The sequence below is a fragment of the Bombina bombina genome, chromosome 1 (assembly GCF_027579735.1).
Source record: "Bombina bombina isolate aBomBom1 chromosome 1, aBomBom1.pri, whole genome shotgun sequence".
Classification (NCBI taxonomy): Eukaryota; Metazoa; Chordata; class Amphibia; order Anura; family Bombinatoridae; genus Bombina; species Bombina bombina.
This window is the reverse complement of record NC_069499.1, coordinates 1,406,482,924-1,406,504,035: the sequence shown is the minus strand read 5'-3', so window position 1 is coordinate 1,406,504,035 and position 21,112 is coordinate 1,406,482,924. Positions and strand designations below refer to the sequence as shown.

The 21,112-nt window shown below is 40.4% G+C and overlaps 1 protein-coding gene across 1 annotated transcript in view; it reads left to right on the top strand.

Moving 5' to 3' along the window:
* The window catches only part of TTC24 (tetratricopeptide repeat domain 24), a 137,297-nt gene that overhangs the window by 67,895 nt on the left and 48,290 nt on the right, over positions 1-21,112 (top strand). The window contains exon 4 of the mRNA XM_053719920.1: positions 18,405-18,533. Within this exon, the coding sequence (XP_053575895.1) occupies positions 18,405-18,533 (129 nt within the window). The remainder of the gene's footprint in view (positions 1-18,404; positions 18,534-21,112) is intronic.

Sequence of the window (21,112 nt, the reverse complement as noted above, 5' to 3'; positions counted from 1 at the left end):
CAGAGAAACCTCTATGACTAAGGACCAAGCGTTCAATTTCCATGCCTTCAAATTTAGAGATTTGAGATCCGGATGGAAAAATGGGCCTTGAGACAGAAAGTCTGGTCTTAGAGGAAGTGACCAAGGTTGGCAACTGGATATTCGGTGTAATGATTTAGTAGAGAGTGAGGATGGATCACAACTGCAGAGTATGCAAAATAAATGATTTGTATCACTTTTGGCAAATGGACTTTTGAACAGCATAGACCAAGCTGCTTTAAGTGAAGTTGTTATTCTCAAGTAATTGAATTGCAGATCAGAAACTTGTCTGGCAACGAATGATGTAAATCACATATGCTGTTGAATGTCACAGCAATAGTATAAACATAAACAAAGGCTGGATCAGAAGAAATGTAAAAAATAAAACAATTTCTTAGTAGCAAACTTTAGTGTTCAGCTAGCTCCCAGTATGATAAATCTTGATAAAGAAAAGCAGAGTTCCAGAAAGCAGGTAGTGTTGCTATTAGTGCTGGAGTAAGATATAACAGTTCAGTGTGAAGTGTAACTCTCAGTTTTAGACACAGTTAGTTTGTCACAGAATGGTATACACATGTGCTGATAGTCTTGCGGTCAGTAGAGCAGCAGGGAAAAGCAAAGTTCAAGGTTTATTTGTACAGCACAGCTTAAAGTAACTACAGTGCTTACCCCCAGTCACCGGATGGTGTGAAATAGAAGCAGAATTAATTCTGAGATGTCCTTGTACTTAGTCCGTGGGAGGTTGTTTGTAGATGAGTTGCACTGTGTTGCAGTGGAAGAGAGATTGAAGTCCGCTGTGTGAGAAACGCTTCAGTGGCTCAAATGAGATAGCAACTCAGAGGGAGAAGGCAGCAAACACACTGCAGTATGAAATAAGTCTCTGTTGTAGCGTGCACGCTTAAAAGAAAAACTCGCCTCTGTAAAAGTTTATGTAGGCAAAATGAGCATATGAACCGGCAGTAAAAATAAGTAATCCCAAGGTAGTAGCTGGTTCAGAAATTGGAAGAAAAGCAGACTGGTTTGTTTTCAGAAAAAACACACAGCAAGTGGAAAACAGACAGACTTCAGAGCTAGTCTAGAAACTTAATAATTAAGCACCTGTCTGCAGTCAGCTGATGCCTTAAGTACAGGTAAGGCTGAAGTCAGGTGAATGGGAAAGGCATAGGTAAAACATGGAGTGGAATCCATACATAAGGTGAATGGGAAAGGCATAGGTAAAACATGAAGCGGAATCCTTACATACGCCCCCCTTCAAGCAAGCCGATCCTCGGCTTGATGTTTAGGTCTAAGAGGATATCGTCTGTGGAAACGGGAGATGAGTCTAGGTGCATCTATATTGGTATAAGGCTCCCAGGTGTCATCATCAGGTGAGTAGCCTTTCCATCTGACCAGATATTGTAAGACACCTTTATGCCGTCTGGAATCCAGGAGGTCTTGAATTTCATAAGTGTCCGGATCTAGGGGTACAGGTACAGGTGGTAAAATAGTTTTCACTGAAGGATCATCTGAAGCTGGTTTAAGAAGGGACACATGAAAAGTAGGATGGATGGGTATAGAACTGGGAAGGTCCAGAGTAACTGCATTTGGGTTAACAACGTGAGTGATAGTGAACGGTCCGATATATAATCCTGCTAGTTTTTTACTGGGAACAGGGATTTTGATATTTTTTGTCGAAAGCCAAACTTTATCGCCTATGGCATAAGATGGTGATGGTCGTCTGCGTAAGTCGTAGTATTTCTTCTGTGAGGTCTGAGCCTGTTGGATATTTGTTTTTAGGAAGTGGAAGTTTTCAGCGAGCTTCTGTAGTAGATCATCTACAGAAGGAGATATTGGGTTATCCGTTTGTTCCAGGGAAAAATGTGGATGAAAAGCATAATTTGCAAAGAAGGGTGAAACTTTGGTGGAGGAATTAACCGAGTTATTGTAGGCAAATTCGGCCAGATATAGGTATTGTGACCATTCATTTTGCTGATAAGAGCAATAACAGCGTAGATACTGCTCTAGCCATTGATTTAATTTCTCTGTTTGGCCATTTGTTTGTGGATGGAAGGCAGTACTTAGGCGATGATCAATTTTCAGTTGAGCAGAAAGACTTTTCCAGAACTTCGAGGTAAACTGAGTACCCCTATCAGTTGTTATGATTGAAGGAATTCCGTGGTATCTGACAATCGAATTTAAGAAGAGTTGTGCTGTCTCACTGGAAGTGGGAAGTTTGTTAAAAGGGATAAAATGAGCCATTTTGGTCAGGATGTCTGTGACAACAAGAATGGTGTTGAAACCTGAACTCACAGGTAATTCAACTATGAAGTCCATGCCGAGATGTAACCAAGGTCTATCAGGTATTTGAATTGGAAGAAGATGTCCATATGGCTTGGCCCTTTCCTTTTTGGAAGTAATGCAGATGGAGCAGTTTGAGATATAGTTTTTTACAGATGTTTCCAAATTTGGCCACCAGTAGGATCTGCTGAGAAGTTCCTTTGTTTTCATAATACCTGGATGTCCAAGGAGAGGTGGATCATGATGTTGTTTAATTAGAGCAGGTCTAAGAATCTCGGGGACATACAAGAGAGTCCCATGATAGTAGAGGTTGTTTCTACAAGATAGTCGGAGTTGAGGTAGCTGAGGATCTGACCGTAAAGCTGTTTGAAGTTGCGTCTTGAAAGTGGACAGTAGACCCAAAAATCTATCTGGGGGAATGATAGAAGTAGATTCCTGAGTGTTTGGAGGTCTAGGGTCTTTCCTAGAAAGTGCGTCCGCCTTTCCATTTTTAGAGCCAGGCCTGTAGATGATTTGATAGTTAAACCTGCTGAAGTATACCTGTCGACTAGAGAGAGTTTTATTCCTCTGTAGGAACTCGAGATTACGGTGATCCGTGTAGATGATTATTGGTAAGACGGTGCCCTCCAGGAGATGCCTCCAATGTTCAAAGGCACGTTTTATTGCCAGGAGTTCCTTTTCTCCAACAGCATAGTTCATCTCAGGTGCAGAAAGAATTTTGGAATAGAAAGCTACTGGATGTAGTGGTTGGGATATACTGCGTCTTTGCGAGAGGACAGCTCCAAGGGCATAATCGGAGGAATCCACCTCCAAAATGAATTGGAGAGAAGGGTCAGGAAATTGAAGTATTGGAGCTGAGCAGAAGGAGTTTTTTAATGAGTTGAAAGCTTCAGTTGCTTTGGAGTTCCAGGTGAAAGGTGTACTGGAACTGGTGAGTACAGTGAGAGGTTTAGCAATTTGTGAGGATTGTCCGGGTTGCATACTATCCCTTTAAGGATTTTACTTCCTTTTACTATTTAAGGACCCTCCTACCATTTTCCTTTGCTGGCGAATTGAGTGTTGTAGCTATTCAGCTACAGAATCTTATCCTTGCTAGCTCTGTGGATATTATACCCAACATTTCCTGTTACCTGTTTCCAGTCTTTTGGAGGATCCAGTTTCCAACTTGCAGCATTCTCTCTCCTTCCTATTGAGAGATCGAGTGCTCTTCTCTGACGTCATCAGCTACGGACGTGCAGAGTTTACTGAACAGCTCATCTCGCTACCGGCATCTCCCGATGTACTGTGCATTGGGTGAGATACAGCCTGCCTGTCCTGCTACCGACTACTCCGGTACCTTAGTGAGCGCTCCCTCCTGGTAAAAGGTAACACCTTATTTGCCATATTTGAATTTAGTAACGTTATTATAAAGTTAATCTTACTGTTTCATACCTTGGCATATATTAACTCATTGTGTTAACTGAGGAAATCACGCTTTATGTTGACACTGTGACACACACCCACTATTTTGAATATAAGGTGATCCTGAGTAATCTTTACTTAAATATTACGATATCAACTAAGATATCTCCCAGTAAATCCTTTTAAGTAAGTAGTACATTACAATCATTACATAATTCGCCAGCCAAAAGAAAGTGAGGAATTTTATATATAATTCCTTATTGATTCCTGCACCTAAGGAAATTAACGTACTACTTAAAGCTGACATGGATCAGGATACTATGGCAAACCGTATTCAGGCTTTATCTGATAGAATGGATTACATCAGTAACTCCTTCCAAGAATTACAAGTTGAGAACCAGGCACTTAAAGCCTGTCTTAGAGAGGTTCTCTCAGTAAAACCTAGTCAAACAGAGACACACCCAGAACCTTCGGTTTCACCCCCTGAAAAGTTCACTGGGACTCGCTCTCAATTTAGAGAATTCAAAAACTCCTGCTTATTGTTATTTGAGCTCAAACCCAGAACTTATCCCTCAGAGAGGGTTAGAGTACTGACTGTGATCTCGTACCTCAGGGGTGAACCGAGAGCCTGGGCAGATTCATATTATGAGAGACAGGATTCTATTTTGGGATCATTAGATGGGTTTTTTGCTGAAATGTCCATCCTTTATGATGACCCATTTAAACAGGTGTCTGCAGAGAACGCTCTGAGATCCCTTAAACAATCAAAGAATCCTGTAGAAGTGTATATAACTCAGTTCAAAATCTTTGCCACTGACTCTCTATAGAATGAAGTATCCCTAAAAAATCAGTTTCGAATTGGTCTCTCAGAAGAGATTAAGGACGAGCTTTCTCGCATTGGAATTCCAGAAACCCTTGAGGAACTTTTTTCCCTAGCTATAAGTATTGATCGTCGCCTCAGGGAAAGGCGCTCAGAAAAAGCGAGCACCTCTAAAAGATATATACCTTCCCCGAGTTATGCTACGAAGGATTATGCACAACCCATGGAAATAGGGTTTGTGAAAGGGCCGCTACCACCTCAGGAAAAATTGAGGAGAAAAGCTCAAAATTTGTGCATGTATTGTGCAGCCACGAATCATGAGGTTAAGGACTGTCCAGTCCTCTCTAAACAAAAATCATGTAAGTTATTTAACTTCCATTTAAGTTCTGTGAGTGGTAAACTGTCGTCCAGGTTTATAACCATACCCATTGTTTTGCAGTGGGACAACAACAGGATCACGACTGAGGCTATTGTTGACACGGGTTCCTGTGGGAATTTTGTTGATATGACATTTGCAAAATGTAATAAAATTCCATTGTTGTGTAAGCAGAACCCTGTCTCTGTAAAAGTCATTGATGGTAGGTCTTTGTCCACAGGTCCTGTCACCCATCAGACACTACCACTACATCTCTCTACTAAGACTTACATCTCTGGGGATCTAATTTTAGATGTCATACATTCCCCTATGTTTAATGTCATACTTGGGATTCATTGGTTACGCCAACATAAACCTTTGATTGATTGGAATACTCTTGGTCTCACTTTTCCTACAAACAATCCTCCTGAAACAACATATAGTACACCTGCAGTATTAAACATCACAGAGTCATCAATTCCCACACATTATCTCGATTTTAGTGACGTTTTTGATAAAAAAGATGCTGAAACCTTGCCGCCCCATAGGGCATACGACTGCCCGATTGATCTCCTTCCTGGGGTTTCCATTCCTTTCGGGCATATCTACCCATTATCTAAGCCCGAGCTAGAACATCTTAAGATTTATATTGATGAGAACCTCAGGAAGGGGTTCATAAGACCTAGCACATCCCCTGCTGGGGCTGGCATGTTTTTTGTCACTAATAAGGACGGGTCTTTAAGACCTATTATTGATTATAGAGAGCTGAACAGACGTACTAGAAAAAATAGGTACCCACTCCCACTCATACCCGAGCTGATAGAGAGATTGAGGGGTGCCTCGGTTTACACAAAATTGGATCTCCGAGGTGCCTATAATCTCATCAGAATGAGAGCTGGAGACGAATGGCTTACAGCATTCAGGACCAGATATGGCCTGTTCGAATATACTGTAATGCCATTCGGATTGTGCAATGCTCCAGCTACATTTCAATGTTTAATCAATTACATTTTCAGAGACATACTAGATGTTTACGTGGTTGTATATTTGGATGACATCCTGATCTACTCTGCAGACCTTAACCAACACAGATTACATGTAAGGAATGTCTTATCCAGATTAAGAGAACACCGGCTTTACGCCAAACTTGAAAAATGTATCTTTGACACAGATGATATAGCCTTTCTAGGCTACCATATCACTCCATCTGGTATTAGTATGCAAGAAGATAAGGTGCAGGCTATCCAAACATGGCCCATTCCAACCTCAAAGAAGGAAGTCCAGCGTTTCCTGGGCTTTTCTAATTTCTATAGGAAGTTTATTCCAGGTTTTGCTAAGACCACCAAACCACTAACAGATCTGACAAAACTCAACTCTCACTTCAAGTGGACTAATCAGACTCAGGCAGTGTTCGATTTACTAAAACATAAATTCTCATCAGCTCCTATCTTACAGTTCCCAGATTTAGACAAACAATTTATTCTCGAAGTTGACGCATCCGAATATGCGATTGGGGCCATCTTGTCACAGAGAAAATCCTTTAAGGAACCTTTGAATCCTGTGGCATTCTTCTCAAGACTTATGCTACCTGCGGAACTTAATTATCCGGTAGGAGAGAAGGAGCTCTTGGCCATCAAGGCCTCCTTCGATCATTGGCGTCATCTGCTTGAGGGTGCACATCATTCCATAGTAATCTATACCGACCATAAAAACCTCCAGTACTTACAGTCAAACAGGACCCTTTCTTCTAGGCAATTACGTTGGAGCCTCTACTTTTCCAGATTCCGCTACATTATCACCTATCGACCTGGTACAAAAAATGGTAAAGCTGATGCCTTATCCAGAAAGGATCAAAGACTCTCTCCTACCCAGATTCCATCTACTGTGATTCCTAAACATTGCATTGTTGGCATGCTAACGGATTTAATTCCTTATCTGAAAGAGGCACAACAGAATGATAACACCAAACCACTGAATGATTTGCAGCTAGACCTGGACCACCTATACAGATACCAGGAAAGGTTCTATGTGCCCCCCTCTCTCAGACCATCTATACTAAATATGGTTCATAATTCACCCTTAGCTGGACATTCGGGTCTTATGAAATCTCAAGATCTCCTACAAAGATCCTTCTGGTGGCCTACTATGACGAAAGATGTGAATCTTTATATCTCACAGTGTAACATCTGTGCCGCAACAAAACATTCTAGACAACTTCCCACAGGGTTACTACATCCAATACCGGTTCCACATGCACCTTGGGAGACGGTTTCATTGGACTTTATAGTTGAACTCCCCTTATCGTTGTCTTACACTACCATATTGGTTGTAACTGACTTATTTTCGAAAATGGCACATTTCATCCCACTTACTGCTTTACCATCGGCGGAAAAGACGAGTGAAATCTTTGTTAAGGAAATTATTCGTTTACATGGCATCCCCAAGGTTTTGATAAGTGATAGGGGAACACAGTTCACCTCCAGGTTTTGGAGAAACCTCTGTAAGGCATTACATATAGAACAACGTCTCAGCACCTCCTATCAGCCCCAAACTAACGGGCAAACGGAGCGTGTCAATCAGTGCCTCGAACAGTATTTGAGATGCTACTGTTCCCATCAGCAAGACACATGGGCATCCTACTTACCTCTGGCTGAGATTGCTTACAATAATAGCAAAAGTTCTTCAACTGGTTACAGTCCCTTTTTCATCAACTATGGCTACCACCCTCGCTTTGATCTCTTCCCCCGAATTGAAACACCTTGTCCACGAGTCAATGATCTAGTGAATGATATGTCCCAGATCTTCACATCTGTACGGGAAAATATCCAACAAGCCCAATCTTCACAACGGCATCACTACAATCTTCGCCATAGAAAGGCTCCTGAGTACTCCGTGGGTCAACTCGTCTGGCTTTCAACTAAGAATTTGAAGCTCCCTTATCCTAGTCGAAAGTTAGGTCCATTATTCATTGGACCCTACCCTATCCTTCGTTTGGTTAATCCTGTTACTGTTACTCTCGACCTCCCATCTACCATCCGTATTCACCCTACATTCCATGTCTCCTTGGTCAAGCCTTGCACCTCACCTGCGTCTGGCTCTACATCTCTTCCTGCTCCTGGTGTTGGTGTTCCTGATGTTGACTATGAAGTTCAGACCATCCTTGATTCCCGTTACCGTCAGGGACGGTTGTTTTATTTGATACATTGGAAGGGTTACGGACATGACGAAGATTCCTGGGAACCGGCCTCTAATGTGTCTGCACCTCGGCTGGTTTCCATATTCCATAGGAGGTTTCCGGATAGACCACGGCCTTGAACCTCGCTGTGGTTCCTTTTTTGGGGGGCCTATGTGAGGATTGTCCGGGTTGCATACTATCCCTTTAAGGATTTTACTTCCTTTTACTATTTAAGGACCCTCCTACCATTTTCCTTTGCTGGCGAATTGAGTGTTGTAGCCATTCAGCTACAGAATCTTATCCTTGCTAGCTCTGTGGATATTATACCCAACATTTCCTGTTACCTGTTTCCAGTCTTTTGGAGGATCCAGTTTCCATCTCTAAACTTGCAGCATTCTCTCTCCTTCCTATTGAGAGATCGAGTGCTCTTCTCTGACGTCATCAGCTACGGACGTGCAGAGTTTACTGAACAGCTCATCTCGCTACCGGCATCTCCCGATGTACTGTGCATTGGGTGAGATACAGCCTGCCTGTCCTGCTACCGACTACTCCGGTACCTTAGTGAGCGCTCCCTCCTGGTAAAAGTTAACACCTTATTTGCCATATTTGAATTTAGTAACGTTATTATAAAGTTAATCTTACTGTTTCATACCTTGGCATATATTAACTCATTGTGTTAACTGAGGAAATCACGCATTATGTTGACACTGTGACACACACCCACTATTTTGAATATAAGGTGATCCTGAGTAATCTTTACTTAAATATTACGATATCAACTAAGATATCTCCCAGTAAATCCTTTTAAGTAAGTAGTACATTACAATCATTACACAATTTGAGAGAAATTTTTAATAAACTTTCTATAATAGTTGCTAAACCCGAGGAAACATTGTAGTTCCTTCCTATTTTTTGGTTGTGGCCAGTTTTTTACTGAATCGACTTTGTTAGCCTGCATTTGGATACCTTTTGGGCCAATGGAGTACCCCAAAAAATCTATTTCCTTGGTGTGGAATACACACTTTTCTAGTTTTGCATATAGCCTATGAACTTGGAGCCTGGAAAGTATCCAACTAACATGTTTAACATGTTCTTCAAGCGTGTTTGAGTACACTAGAATGTCGTCCAGGTATACGACCACACAAGTATCAAGAAGATCGTGAAATATATCGTTAATAAAATACTGGATTGTGGCCGGGGCGTTAGTTAACCCGAACGGCATTACCAGGTACTCAAACAGGCCGTATCTTGTCCTAAAGGCGGTCAACCACTCATCCCCTTCTCTTATGCGGACAAGGTTATAAGCCCCTCTTAGATCTAATTTGGTGAATATTTTGGCATGTTGGAGGCGTTCAATGAGTTCGGGGATGAGTGGTAGGGGATACCTGTTTTTTATCGTAATTTTATTGAGCTCCCTGAAGTCGATGATTGGTCGAAGGGAGTTATCTTTGTTTCTTACGAAGAAGAACCCGGCTGCTGCTGGAGAAACTGAAGGACGTATAAAACCTTTTTTTAAGTTTTCATCTAAATACGTCTTTAAATGATCAAGCTCGGGTTGGCAAAGAGGGTAGAGATGACCGTAGGGAGGAGTGGTACCAGGTTTGAGGTCGATCGGACAGTCATACGACCGATGAGGAGGTAGAGTATCAGCTTCCTTCTTACTGAATACGTCTGCAAACTTCTCATATACTTTAGGTATGTGTGGAGTTTCTGTCAGATGGAAGAGAACAGAATGATTTAGACAGGTTTGCTGGCAATATGGTGAATCAAATTTTACTTCCAAAGAACACCAATTGATCACAGGTTCGTGTAAACAGAGCCATTGTAACCCTAGTACAATGGGGAATAGAGGAGAGGTAATAACATCAAAGGTGATGTATTCCTGATGTGAACCTAGGGTGGATACCAAAATGGGAATTGTATGCTGAGTAATAGGACCAGAAGAAAGTTCAGACCCATCTACAACCCGTATAGAGACAGGAGACAATTTAGTGATGAGAGGTATTTTATATTTTTCAACAATAGCTTTATCTATGTAATTCCCTTGGGCTCCTGTGTCAATTATAGCTTCTTTCGTCATGCGATTACTGTCCCACTGTAAAGAGAGGGTTAAAGTACAGTGAATTGGTTTATCATGTTCAATCATTGAAGTCAAATGTAAGAGAGACTTATTATTTTTATTTTTACGTAGGGAGGGGCATTCGCGGATAGGATGGTTTGGACTTCCACAATACATACAAAGTCCTTTTGATTTTCTTCTAAACCTTTCTTCAGAGGTCAATGGACCCCTCCTAAAGCCTATATCCATAGGTTCAGGCACACTTGACGAAGAAGCAGTTGGAGGAGGATGGAATGATCTCTTGTAAGAAGAATCCCCAATTTGACGCTCTGACTTCCTTTCGCGAAGCCTTCTATCTATTTGCATTGAGAGCTTCATGAGGCCGTCTAAGGAGTCAGGGAGATCAGTTCGGGCTAGCTCATCTTTAACTGCTTCCGAGAGTCCTAGGCGAAATTGGTTTCTTAAGGCAATCACGTTCCATTGAGAATCAATGGCATGTTGTTTAAACTCCGTTATATAAACTTCAACAGGATGGTTGCCTTGCTTTAGTTTCCGCATCTTGCTTTCTGCAGTCAATTGTAAATTTGAGTCTGAATAAAGTTCATCCATGACTGCTAGAAAAGACTGTAGGGATGATAGAATAGGATCGTTGGTTTCAAAGAGCGTGTCTGCCCAGATTCGGGGTTCACCCCGTAGATAGGTAATCATTGTGAGCACTTTAATCTTATCATTAGGATATGTGAGTGGCTTAAGGTTGAAAGTGAGGAGGCAGGCATTCCTATATTGGCGATAGAGACTCCTATCACCATTGAACAAATCAGGTGCTGCAATCTGTGGTTCCACAATAGATTCAGCAGCTTTTGCTTTGGGAGGAGTTGTCTCTCTTATAACCTTAGTTAAAGTCTCATTTTCAATCTTTAGATCTCTAAGGCCTTGACTGAGTTCATCTACTCTTTTAGACAGGTTGTAAACGAATTGGGGCAAATCTGCTGGATCCATATTTTTTAGGCTTAATTATTCTGTAATGATTTAGTAGAGAGTGAGGATGGATCACAACTGCAGAGTATGCAAAATAAATGATTTGTATCACTTTTGGCAAATGGACTATTGAACAGCATAGACCAAGCTGCTTTAAGTGAAGTTGTTATTCTCAAGTAATTGAATTGCAGATCAGAAACTTGTCTGGCAACGAATGATGTAAATCACATATGCTGTTGAATGTCACAGCAATAGTATAAACATAAACAAAGGCTGGATCAGAAGAAATGTAAAAAATAAAACAATTTCTTAGTAGCAAACTTTAGTGTTCAGCTAGCTCCCAGTATGATAAATCTTGATAAAGAAAAGCAGAGTTCCAGTAAGCAGGTAGTGTTGCTATTAGTGCTGGAGTAAGATATAACAGTTCAGTGTGAAGTGTAACTCTCAGTTTTAGACACAGTTAGTTTGTCACAGAATGGTATACACATGTGCTGATAGTCTTGCGGTCAGTAGAGCAGCAGGGAAAAGCAAAGTTCAAGGTTTATTTGTACAGCACAGCTTAAAGTAACTACAGTGCTTACCCCCAGTCACCGGATGGTGTGAAATAGAAGCAGAATTAATTCTGAGATGTCCTTGTACTTAGTCCGTGGGAGGTTGTTTGTAGATGAGTTGCACTGTGTTGCAGTGGAAGAGAGATTGAAGTCCGCTGTGTGAGAAACGCTTCAGTGGCTCAAATGAGATAGCAACTCAGAGGGAGAAGGCAGCAAACACACTGCAGTATGAAATAAGTCTCTGTTGTAGCGTGCACACTTAAAAGAAAAACTCGCCTCTGTAAAAGTTTATGTAGGCAAAATGAGCATATGAACCGGCAGTAAAAATAAGTAATCCCAAGGTAGTAGCTGGTTCAGAAATTGGAAGAAAAGCAGACTGGTTTCTTTTCAGAAAAAACACACAGCAAGTGGAAAACAGACAGACTTCAGAGCTAGTCTAGAAACTTAATAATTAAGCACCTGTCTGCAGTCAGCTGATGCCTTAAGTACAGGTAAGGCTGAAGTCAGGTGAATGGGAAAGGCATAGGTAAAACATGGAGTGGAATCCATACATAAGGTGAATGGGAAAGGCATAGGTAAAACATGAAGCGGAATCCTTACATTCGGACAAGGTCCCCATACTAGAACCTGTGATGTCATGCTGGTGCTATAAGAAACACATAAGATTGTTTCATTATGCTCTTTGAGATCACTCTTGGAAGAAGAACCAGAGGTGGAAAATTTTAAGCAGGTTGGTAAAACCATGGAACTGCTAGAGCATCCATCAATTCCACCTGAGAATCCCTGGACCTGGAGAGGTATCTGGGAAAATTCTTGTTTCGATGAGAGGCCATCAGATCTATGTCTGGAAGACCCCACATCTGCACAATCTGATAGAACACATCTGGATGAAGAGACCACTCCCCTGGATGTAGAGGCTAACGGCTGAGATAATCCGCCTCCCAATTGTCTACACCTGTTATATAAATTGCAGTGATTAGACAAGAGTTGGATTCTGCCCAAGAAAGTATTAGAGATACTTATTTCATTGCTAGGGGACTGCAAGTCCCCCTTGATGATTTACATATGCCACTGTTGTGACATTGTCTGTTTGAAACCGAATATACAATTCTCTCTTTAGTAGAGGCAAAGCCTGAAGAGCTCTGAAAATAGCACAGAGTTCTAAGATATTGATTGGTAACCTCACCTCTCAAGGATTCCAAACTCCTTGTGCTGTCAGAGACCCCCAAACAGCTCACCAACCTGTGAGACTTGTGTCTGTTGTGATTACAGTCCATGTAGGATGAACAAAGGAGGCCCCTTGAACAATAAGGTGATGGTTTAAACACCAACTCAGAGAGAGTTGAGTGTTGGGATTTAAGTATATCAGTTGTGATATCTGAGTATATTCCCTGCACCATTGGTGCAACATGCAAAGATGTAGAGGTCTCATATGAAAATGAGCAAAAGGGATCACATCCGATGCTGCAATCATGAGACCTAAAACTTCCATGCACATAGCCACTGAAGGGAATGATAGAGACTGAAGGTTTAGACAAGCTGAAACCAATCTCAAAAGTCTCTTTTCTGTTAGATTCAGTATTCATGACTCTATCCCTATCTGGAAACCTAAAAAGGTGACCTTTGTCTGAGGAATCAAGAAACTATTTGGTAAATTGATCCTCCAACCATGTCTTTGAAGAAACAACAGAAGTTGTTTTGTGTGAGATTCTGCTAAATGAAAAGATTGAGCTAGTACCAAGATATTGTCAAAATAAAGAAACACCACAATACCCTGCTCTCTGATTACAGATAGAAGAGTACCTAGAACTCTTGAGAATAGTCTTGGTTGGTAATGCTTGTTTAGAAAATAGAATCTCAGAAATTGATAGTGATCTGGATGAATCAGAATGCAAAGGTAAGCGTCCTGTAAGTCTATTGTAGACATGAAGTGACCTTGCTGAATAAAAGGCAGAATAGTCCTTATAGTCACCATCTTGAAAGTTGGGACTCTTACAAAAGTATTTAAAGTTTTCAGATCTAAAATTGGTCTGAAAGAATTTTCCTTCTTTGGTACAATGAATAGATTTGAATAAAAAAACAATCCTTGTTCCTGCTGTGGAACTGGGACAATTACCCCTGAAAGTTCTAGATCTGAAACACATTTCAGAAAGGCTTGAGCTTTTACTGGGATTTTTGGTACATGGGTAAGAAAGAATCTTCCCAAGGGAGGTCTTATTCTGAATCCTATTTGATGCCCCTGAGAAATTATATTCTGAATTCACTGATTTGGATAGTCTGTCCAAACTCTTTGAAATAGCTTTAGTCTGCCCCCTACCAAATGAACTGGCTTGAGGTCGGCACATTCATGGAGGTTTAGGGGCAGGATTTGGTTTCTTATAAGGCTTGGATTTATTCCTATTCGGAGATGGTCTACAATTAAAGCCAAAGGCCTTAGGGGAAGGAGTGGTTGTCTGTTCTCTAATCTGACAAAAGGAAAGAAAATGATTGGGAGCTTTAAATTTACCCTTAGATTCTTGTCTTGGGGCAGAAAAACTCCCTTCCCCACAGTGATAGCGGAAATAATAGAATCCAATTGAGAACTAAAAAGATTCTTTACCTTGAAAAGAAATAGCAGTCTTGTTTAGAACCCATGTCAGCATTCCAAGATTTAAGCCATAAAGCTCTTCTAGTAATAATAGCTAAAGTCAAAGATTTGATGTTAAGTTTCACAACATCAAAATATAGCATCACAAATAAAATGATATGCATGTTAAAGTAAGAGAATAATGTTAAATAATTCTGGGTCTAAAGACATCTGCTGAGCTAAGCTGTCCAAACAAAATATAGAGGCAGCAGAAACATCAGCGATAGATATAACTGATCTAAGAACATAGCCAATATGCAAATATGCCCTTCTAAGTTAAAGGGACAGTTAACACCAGAATTTTTGTTGTTTTAAAAGATAGATAATCCTTTTATTACCCATTCCCCAGTTTTGCATAACCAACACTGTTATATTAATATACTTTTTACCTCTGTGATTACCTTGTATCTAAGAACCTTCTGACAGCCCCCTGATCACATGACATTTTATTTATTATCTATTGACTTGCATTTTAGCCAATTAGTGCAGTGTCTGCCACAATTCACAGGCGTGCTCACAATGTTATCTATATGGCTTACAGGAACTAGCTCTCCCCTGTTGTGAAAAGCAAATACAAAAACATGTGATTAGAGGTGGGCTTCAAGGGCTTAGAAATTATCATATGAGCCTTCCTAGGTTTAGCTTTCAACTAAGAATACCAAGAGAACAAAGCAAAATTGGTGATAAAAGTAAAAAGGAAAGATGTTTAAAATGTCATGCCTTATTTGAAACATGAAAGTTTTTTTTGGACTTGACTGTCCCTTTAAGATTCAAGTTTTCTATCTCAAGGGTTTAAAAATAAGTGCTGTCTTGGTTGATTTATAAAGCTAGGAGTAATGTATAGGCACTGCAATTCTCTGTGTGAACTGCTTAATAATTGTACGAGCGAACTAATGTACTGTATTATACATAAAATTCAATAAAGACAATTAAATATAAAAAAAAAAAATAAGTGCTGTCTTCTATAGGAATGGTAGTACCTTTGTCAAGAGTGAAAATAGCCCCATCAACTTTAGGGACTATTTCCCAAAGTTTCAAATTAGCAATAGGTAAAGGATACAATTTTTAAACCTAGAAGAAGGATTAAAAGAAGCACCAGGCTTAGACCATTCTTTAGCAATGAGATTAGAGATAGCGTCTGGAATAGGAAATACTTTAGTAATAATATAGTAGTCTTAAATACAGAATTTAAACGATTACTAGGTCTATCATCAGGAGTTTTAGGCTCCTTAATCCCTAAAGTAAATAATACTTCCTTAAAAAGAGGACAAATATATTTAATTTTAAACAAAAAAGAAGATTTGTCAATCTCTGTCTCTGATGTAAGTTCCTCCGAATCAGAGGAACCCCCATCAGTAGAAGATAAGTTGCTTTTGGTCAGTACAAAATTCACTAGATTTAAGAACATAATGCAAAAAAAACCTTTAACATTTATTTGAAGGCGGAATAGCAGACATAGGGGCCTATCTATCAAGCTCTGAATGGAGTCTGAAGACTCGCCAGAAACAGCAGTTATGAAGCAGCGGTCACAAAGACCGCTGCTCCATAACCCTGTCCGCCTGCTCTGAGCAGGCGGACAGGAATCGCCACAATTCAACCCGATCGAGTACGATCGGGTTGATTGACAGCTCCCTGCTGGCGGCCCATTGGCCGCGAGTCTGCAGGGGGCGGCGTTGCATCAGCAGCTCTTGTGAGCTGTTAGTGCAATGTTAAATACGGAGAGCGTATTGCTCTCCGCATTCAGCGATGTCTTGCGGACCTGATCCGCACTGTCGGATCAGGTCCGCAAGACATTTCATAAATAGAGGCCATAGCCTTCTCTATGGTTGTAGCAATAAAATCTTTCATTGCTGCAGAAATGCCCTCTGCATTTAGACTGGAAATTATTAACAGTGATAGCATTTATACCTTTAACAATAAACAAACCAGTACTGAAACATATTAGCAGAGGTAATGGTACAATATTATATTGTCGATCTATGAAGGGAGGCAGCAAATGAATCCCTGCGACCGATTTACAGAGAGCCTTATCAAAAATGTTCCCATAGGTGAAAACATGGTATCATCAGGCAATACTCCCTTCACATCCCTCAAGACAAACACTGCAATTAAAGAGAAACTGGGCTTTAATATGCTTAGAAGCGCCTTTCACTGAAGAAATCAAGCACATAATGCTTCACCACCTCCTAAGGAGGCAAAGTTTTTAAAACTGAGGTATGAGTGAGGTGGGAGGTCTATTTATAGGCATTTGAGGTTTGGGAAACTTTGCTCCCACCTGGTAGGAATGAATATCCTATTAGTAACTAGCTCATGGACTCTTGCCACCTATATGAAAGAAAAGTTCACCTGTAGTGTAAAATATTTAGTGTAAGAAAAAAACAAATAAAGAATACTCAGTCCCACTATAAGAATAATGATACCAAGTATCACAGAGGCGCCACTGTCAGGCAGGTGAAAAATCCAGGATGATCAAATGCCACAGTCAGCTCTTCAGAGAATGCCAGATATCTGGATGTTAGAAAAAAAAGAAAAAAAGAAGGCGCTCCAATGGCATAATAACTCAGGGTAAAATCCCACAGGTGATAAAACCCCCTTTTGTGCAGAATACTCACAGAGTAGAAGCACTAATCGCAAAGTGCAAAATAGTGCAGTCTGGGTCCTTAAGAGCTACCCAGCTAGCTCACACCGGTCACTGTCAGCAGTCAATCTTTCACCAAATCCCACAGCAAACACCATATACCATACAGGATTAGTGACAGGCTGGATAAACAGATGAAGCTTGACTTGGATATAAAATTTATTTAAAATGTGGTTAAAACCAAATAAAAGCTGGACGCGTTTCGCAAGTACTCCTTGCTTCCTCAAGCAGCTAGTGAACAGTGACCAGATACAAAGATATATACACAAACCAATAAAATCATAATTAAACATTTTTATTTGGTTTTAACCACATTTTAAATACATTTTATATCCAAGCCAAGCTTCATCTGTTTATCCAGCCTGTCACTAATCCTGTATGGTATATGGTGTTTGATGTGGGATTTGGTGATAGATTGACTGCTGACAGTGACCGGTGTGAGCTAGCTGCATAGTTCTTAAGGACCCAGACTGCACTATTTTGCACTTTGCGATAAGTGCTGCTACTCTGTGAGTATTCTGCACAAAAGGGGGTTTTATCACCTGTGGGATTTTACCCTGAGTTGTTATGCCATTGGAGCGCCTTCTTTTTTTCTTTTTTGTAAAATATTTAGCTTTAGCATGCTGGAGAGCCGCACTAATACCGATTCTTCTTCACAGAGCCCCGTGTGCTCGCTTTAGTGCAGGTGTTCTGTCAGATTTTGCTCCCTTGTCAGAATTTTCTACCTCTCAGTGCACATGCTCAGGATTACGTAATCGCACTCCACATATGTTAAAAAGGAATGTGTGGAATGTGCTGATGTAATCAGCAGCATGTGCACAAAGGAGGTAGCAAATTCTGATAAGGAAATTGTTCTGTTGGGTTTTGCTGCAGCCAGGACATGCGCGCATGCACGGGTGATGAGATCTCATCTTATTACATGTGAAGTGTAAAAGTGACATTTATAATTGGCGACGATGAAAGCCTGTTTATTTTGCCAGGTCTTGTATTCTAAATGTCACTTTTACACTTTCCATATAATAAGCTGAGATCTTATCCGTAAAAGTGACATTTATAATACATGACCTGGCAAAATAAACACGCTTTCATAGTCGCTAATTTATTATAAATGTCACTTTTACACTTTCCATGCCAAGAAGTCGCTAAATCAAACATTTTTAGTTTAACTTTTTCGTTGAGGCACAAAGACTATGGCACACATTTTTTAGTTGTTTTTTTTCTGGGGGACACAAGTACTAGTTCAGAGGGCTGCATGTAGTAACCGATATAAAGTAATCTAGTGAGAACGAGAGGAAATCTCTGACTGGATGATTTCTAATGCCTCTGAAAGTCACCAAATACATTCTGTTTTTTTTAAGTGGGTACTATTAATAGTGAGCAGACAGTGGAATTAAAATATGCTTTGTACAGCACAGTATATAGTCTATACACCTTAGCAATAAATAGTATCAAGCGATAGATAGTAGAGACTAGACAATACAATGCAAACATTATTTTTGTGTTTTTCAGGCATTTTGGGGAACCGTAGAGCACAGGGACAATGCTTTGGAAACCTGGCTTATGCTCTGAGCCAACTTGCGGACCATGAAGGAGCAGGAGAAAGTTATCTTCACTCCTTACAAGCCTTCACAGATTCAGGTACAAAGAACACACAACATCACGGGACGTAAAACTCCTATAGTATTGTTTTGATTTGAGGTGTCATTCAAGTCCAACATATGCATCTTTTGTTAGTCTTCTCTGTCTCTGCAGCATTAGCAAATGCCTGTACAGCGTTAGTAAATATTAGCATCTGAACCTACGGGTCCAATGTTCTGCACATAGCAGAATATATTCTAAGTATTTTTAAATATATATTCCTATATATATCTGTATATATCTATACCTATATATAATCATAATCATATATATATATATAAATACTGTATATATAGATGCGTGTGTGTGTGTATATGTGTGTGTGTGTGTATATATATATATAGCACCAAAATACCATCAGATATATGTAGAAATGTGTATCTATGAATAAATAGAACATATTCTGCTATGTGAAGAATATTGGAATGGGAAATATTAATATTTTCATGTCGAGTTAGCGCACATGAGAATATGCAATTGGGTTTGCGCAAGAGTGGGATTTTTTTCCCACTTTTTTTTTCTCCATTGACTTCTATAGGGGAATGCGTGAACAGGTACACAATATTCTAACTTCGGCTTTTTGTGCTCGTCAGGTTAGTGTGTGAAAATAGTTTACTTTCAACTCATAATATGAGCGCAACCCGACAATGTTGTCCTAACCAATCTAGTTTAGTCTATACATCCTTATATACAACACCCCCTGTTGGGGACAGACAAAAATTACAGTTAAAATTTGCATAAACACATCCCAATCTAGTTCTCATTATTCATACCACCAGGAAACATTGTGCAAATTCATAGATCCAAGACTCTTCTCTTTGCCTGAGTAATTTCTCCCCATTTCCACCTCTACTAGGAAATATTTAGCTTGTTCCAAAATCTTTTGCATGGATTGTATTTGGGACTGTGCTGTACCCCGGTAGCTTGCACACCTACATTGGAAGACACCCAAGTGCAGGATATCTTTGTATTGTAAAAGTTTACTTTGCACCTTTCCTCGCACTGGATAAGATGGAGGAGTCACAAGATTCTAAAGTGCCAAATACTTTTGATTATACATAGACTGAAGCTGCACCTATTATAACACTCATACAAGGCTCTAGAGACTTTCTTAAAGTGACAGTCTACTCAAAAAAATTTATTGTTTAAAAAGATAGATAATGCCTTTACTACCAATTCTCCAGCTTTGCATAACCATCATTGTTATAATAATATACTTTATAACTTAAAACTCTAAATTTCTGCCTGTTTCTATGCCACCACAGACTGCCTCTTATCTCATGCATTTTTATTAGCTTTTCAAAGCAAGACACTGCTATTTCATGTGCAATATAGATAACATGGTTCTCACTCTGGTGGAGTTATGCAGGATCTAGCACTAATTGGCTAAAATGCAGGTCTGCAAATTGTCCTGAGATAAGGGGGCTGTCTGTAGAGCTTTAGATACAATGTAATCATAGAGGTAAAAACATAATTTATGCTTACCTGATAATTTCCTTTTCTTCTGATGGAAAGAGTCCACAGCTGCATTCATTACTTTTGGGAAATAAGAAACTGGCCACCAGGAGGAGGCAAAGACAACCCAGCCAAAGGCTTAAATACTCCTCCCACTCCCCTCATCCCCCAGTCATTCTGCCGAGGAACAAGAAAAAGTAGAAGAAATATCAGGGTGAAAGGTGCCAGAAGAATATAAGGATGCCCCACATAAAATTATGGGTGGGGAGCTGTGGACTCTTTCCATCAGAAGAATTATCAGGTAAGCATAATTTATGTTTTTCTTGTTAAATGGAAAGAGTCCACAGCTGCATTCATTACTTTTGGGAAAACAATACCCAAGCCATAGAGAACACTGAATGCCAAAAAGGGAGGGTACAATATGGAGCCCATACTGAGGGCACCAGGCCTGAACATCTACCCAATAAAAAACCTGCTTCGTTCGTGGCTGAGAAAAATTTTAAGAGGAAAAGCACCAATGACACTGACTCGCAGTTAGTCCAGAATCCAAACTACATGACTCAAAGGGACTCGACTGAGCCAACAGTCCTCCAGGAGACACAGTCGCCCAACAAACGGTCCCCCACCGCTCATCTCCACAAATGAAGGAGACATCAGCCAAAACTCCCAAGGGAACAAGGCAAAGGAGAACCAAGGAAACCGAAAGGTCCCCTAATACAAAAAAGAACACATCCACGAGTGAGCCCAGCTCACAGAGACCCAAAGGGGCCCAAACAGGGAAAGGAGGCCACACCTATACCAAGCGAAACCCGGGATAAGACCAGGCACAGAGACAGAACAGATGTCTCTCCAACATCCTGCAAGCACGGAATGCAACTGAAGAGGCAAAGTCCTCCCAGTGTCTGACCATAGAATTCCAAAGTATTCGACCATGAAAAAGTGTGTAATACACCCAGGTGAAGGCACGCTCCAGGCAACCTAAGTCACCGGACCTACACACAGGTCCCTAAAATGGGTAACACAAAACATCAATCGAGGCCCCCCAAGAAGGAGAGTATACCCTCAGAACCCGAAGGAACAGTAAACCCTCTTCTAATCAATGGAACAAGTTGAAAGGAAAATCT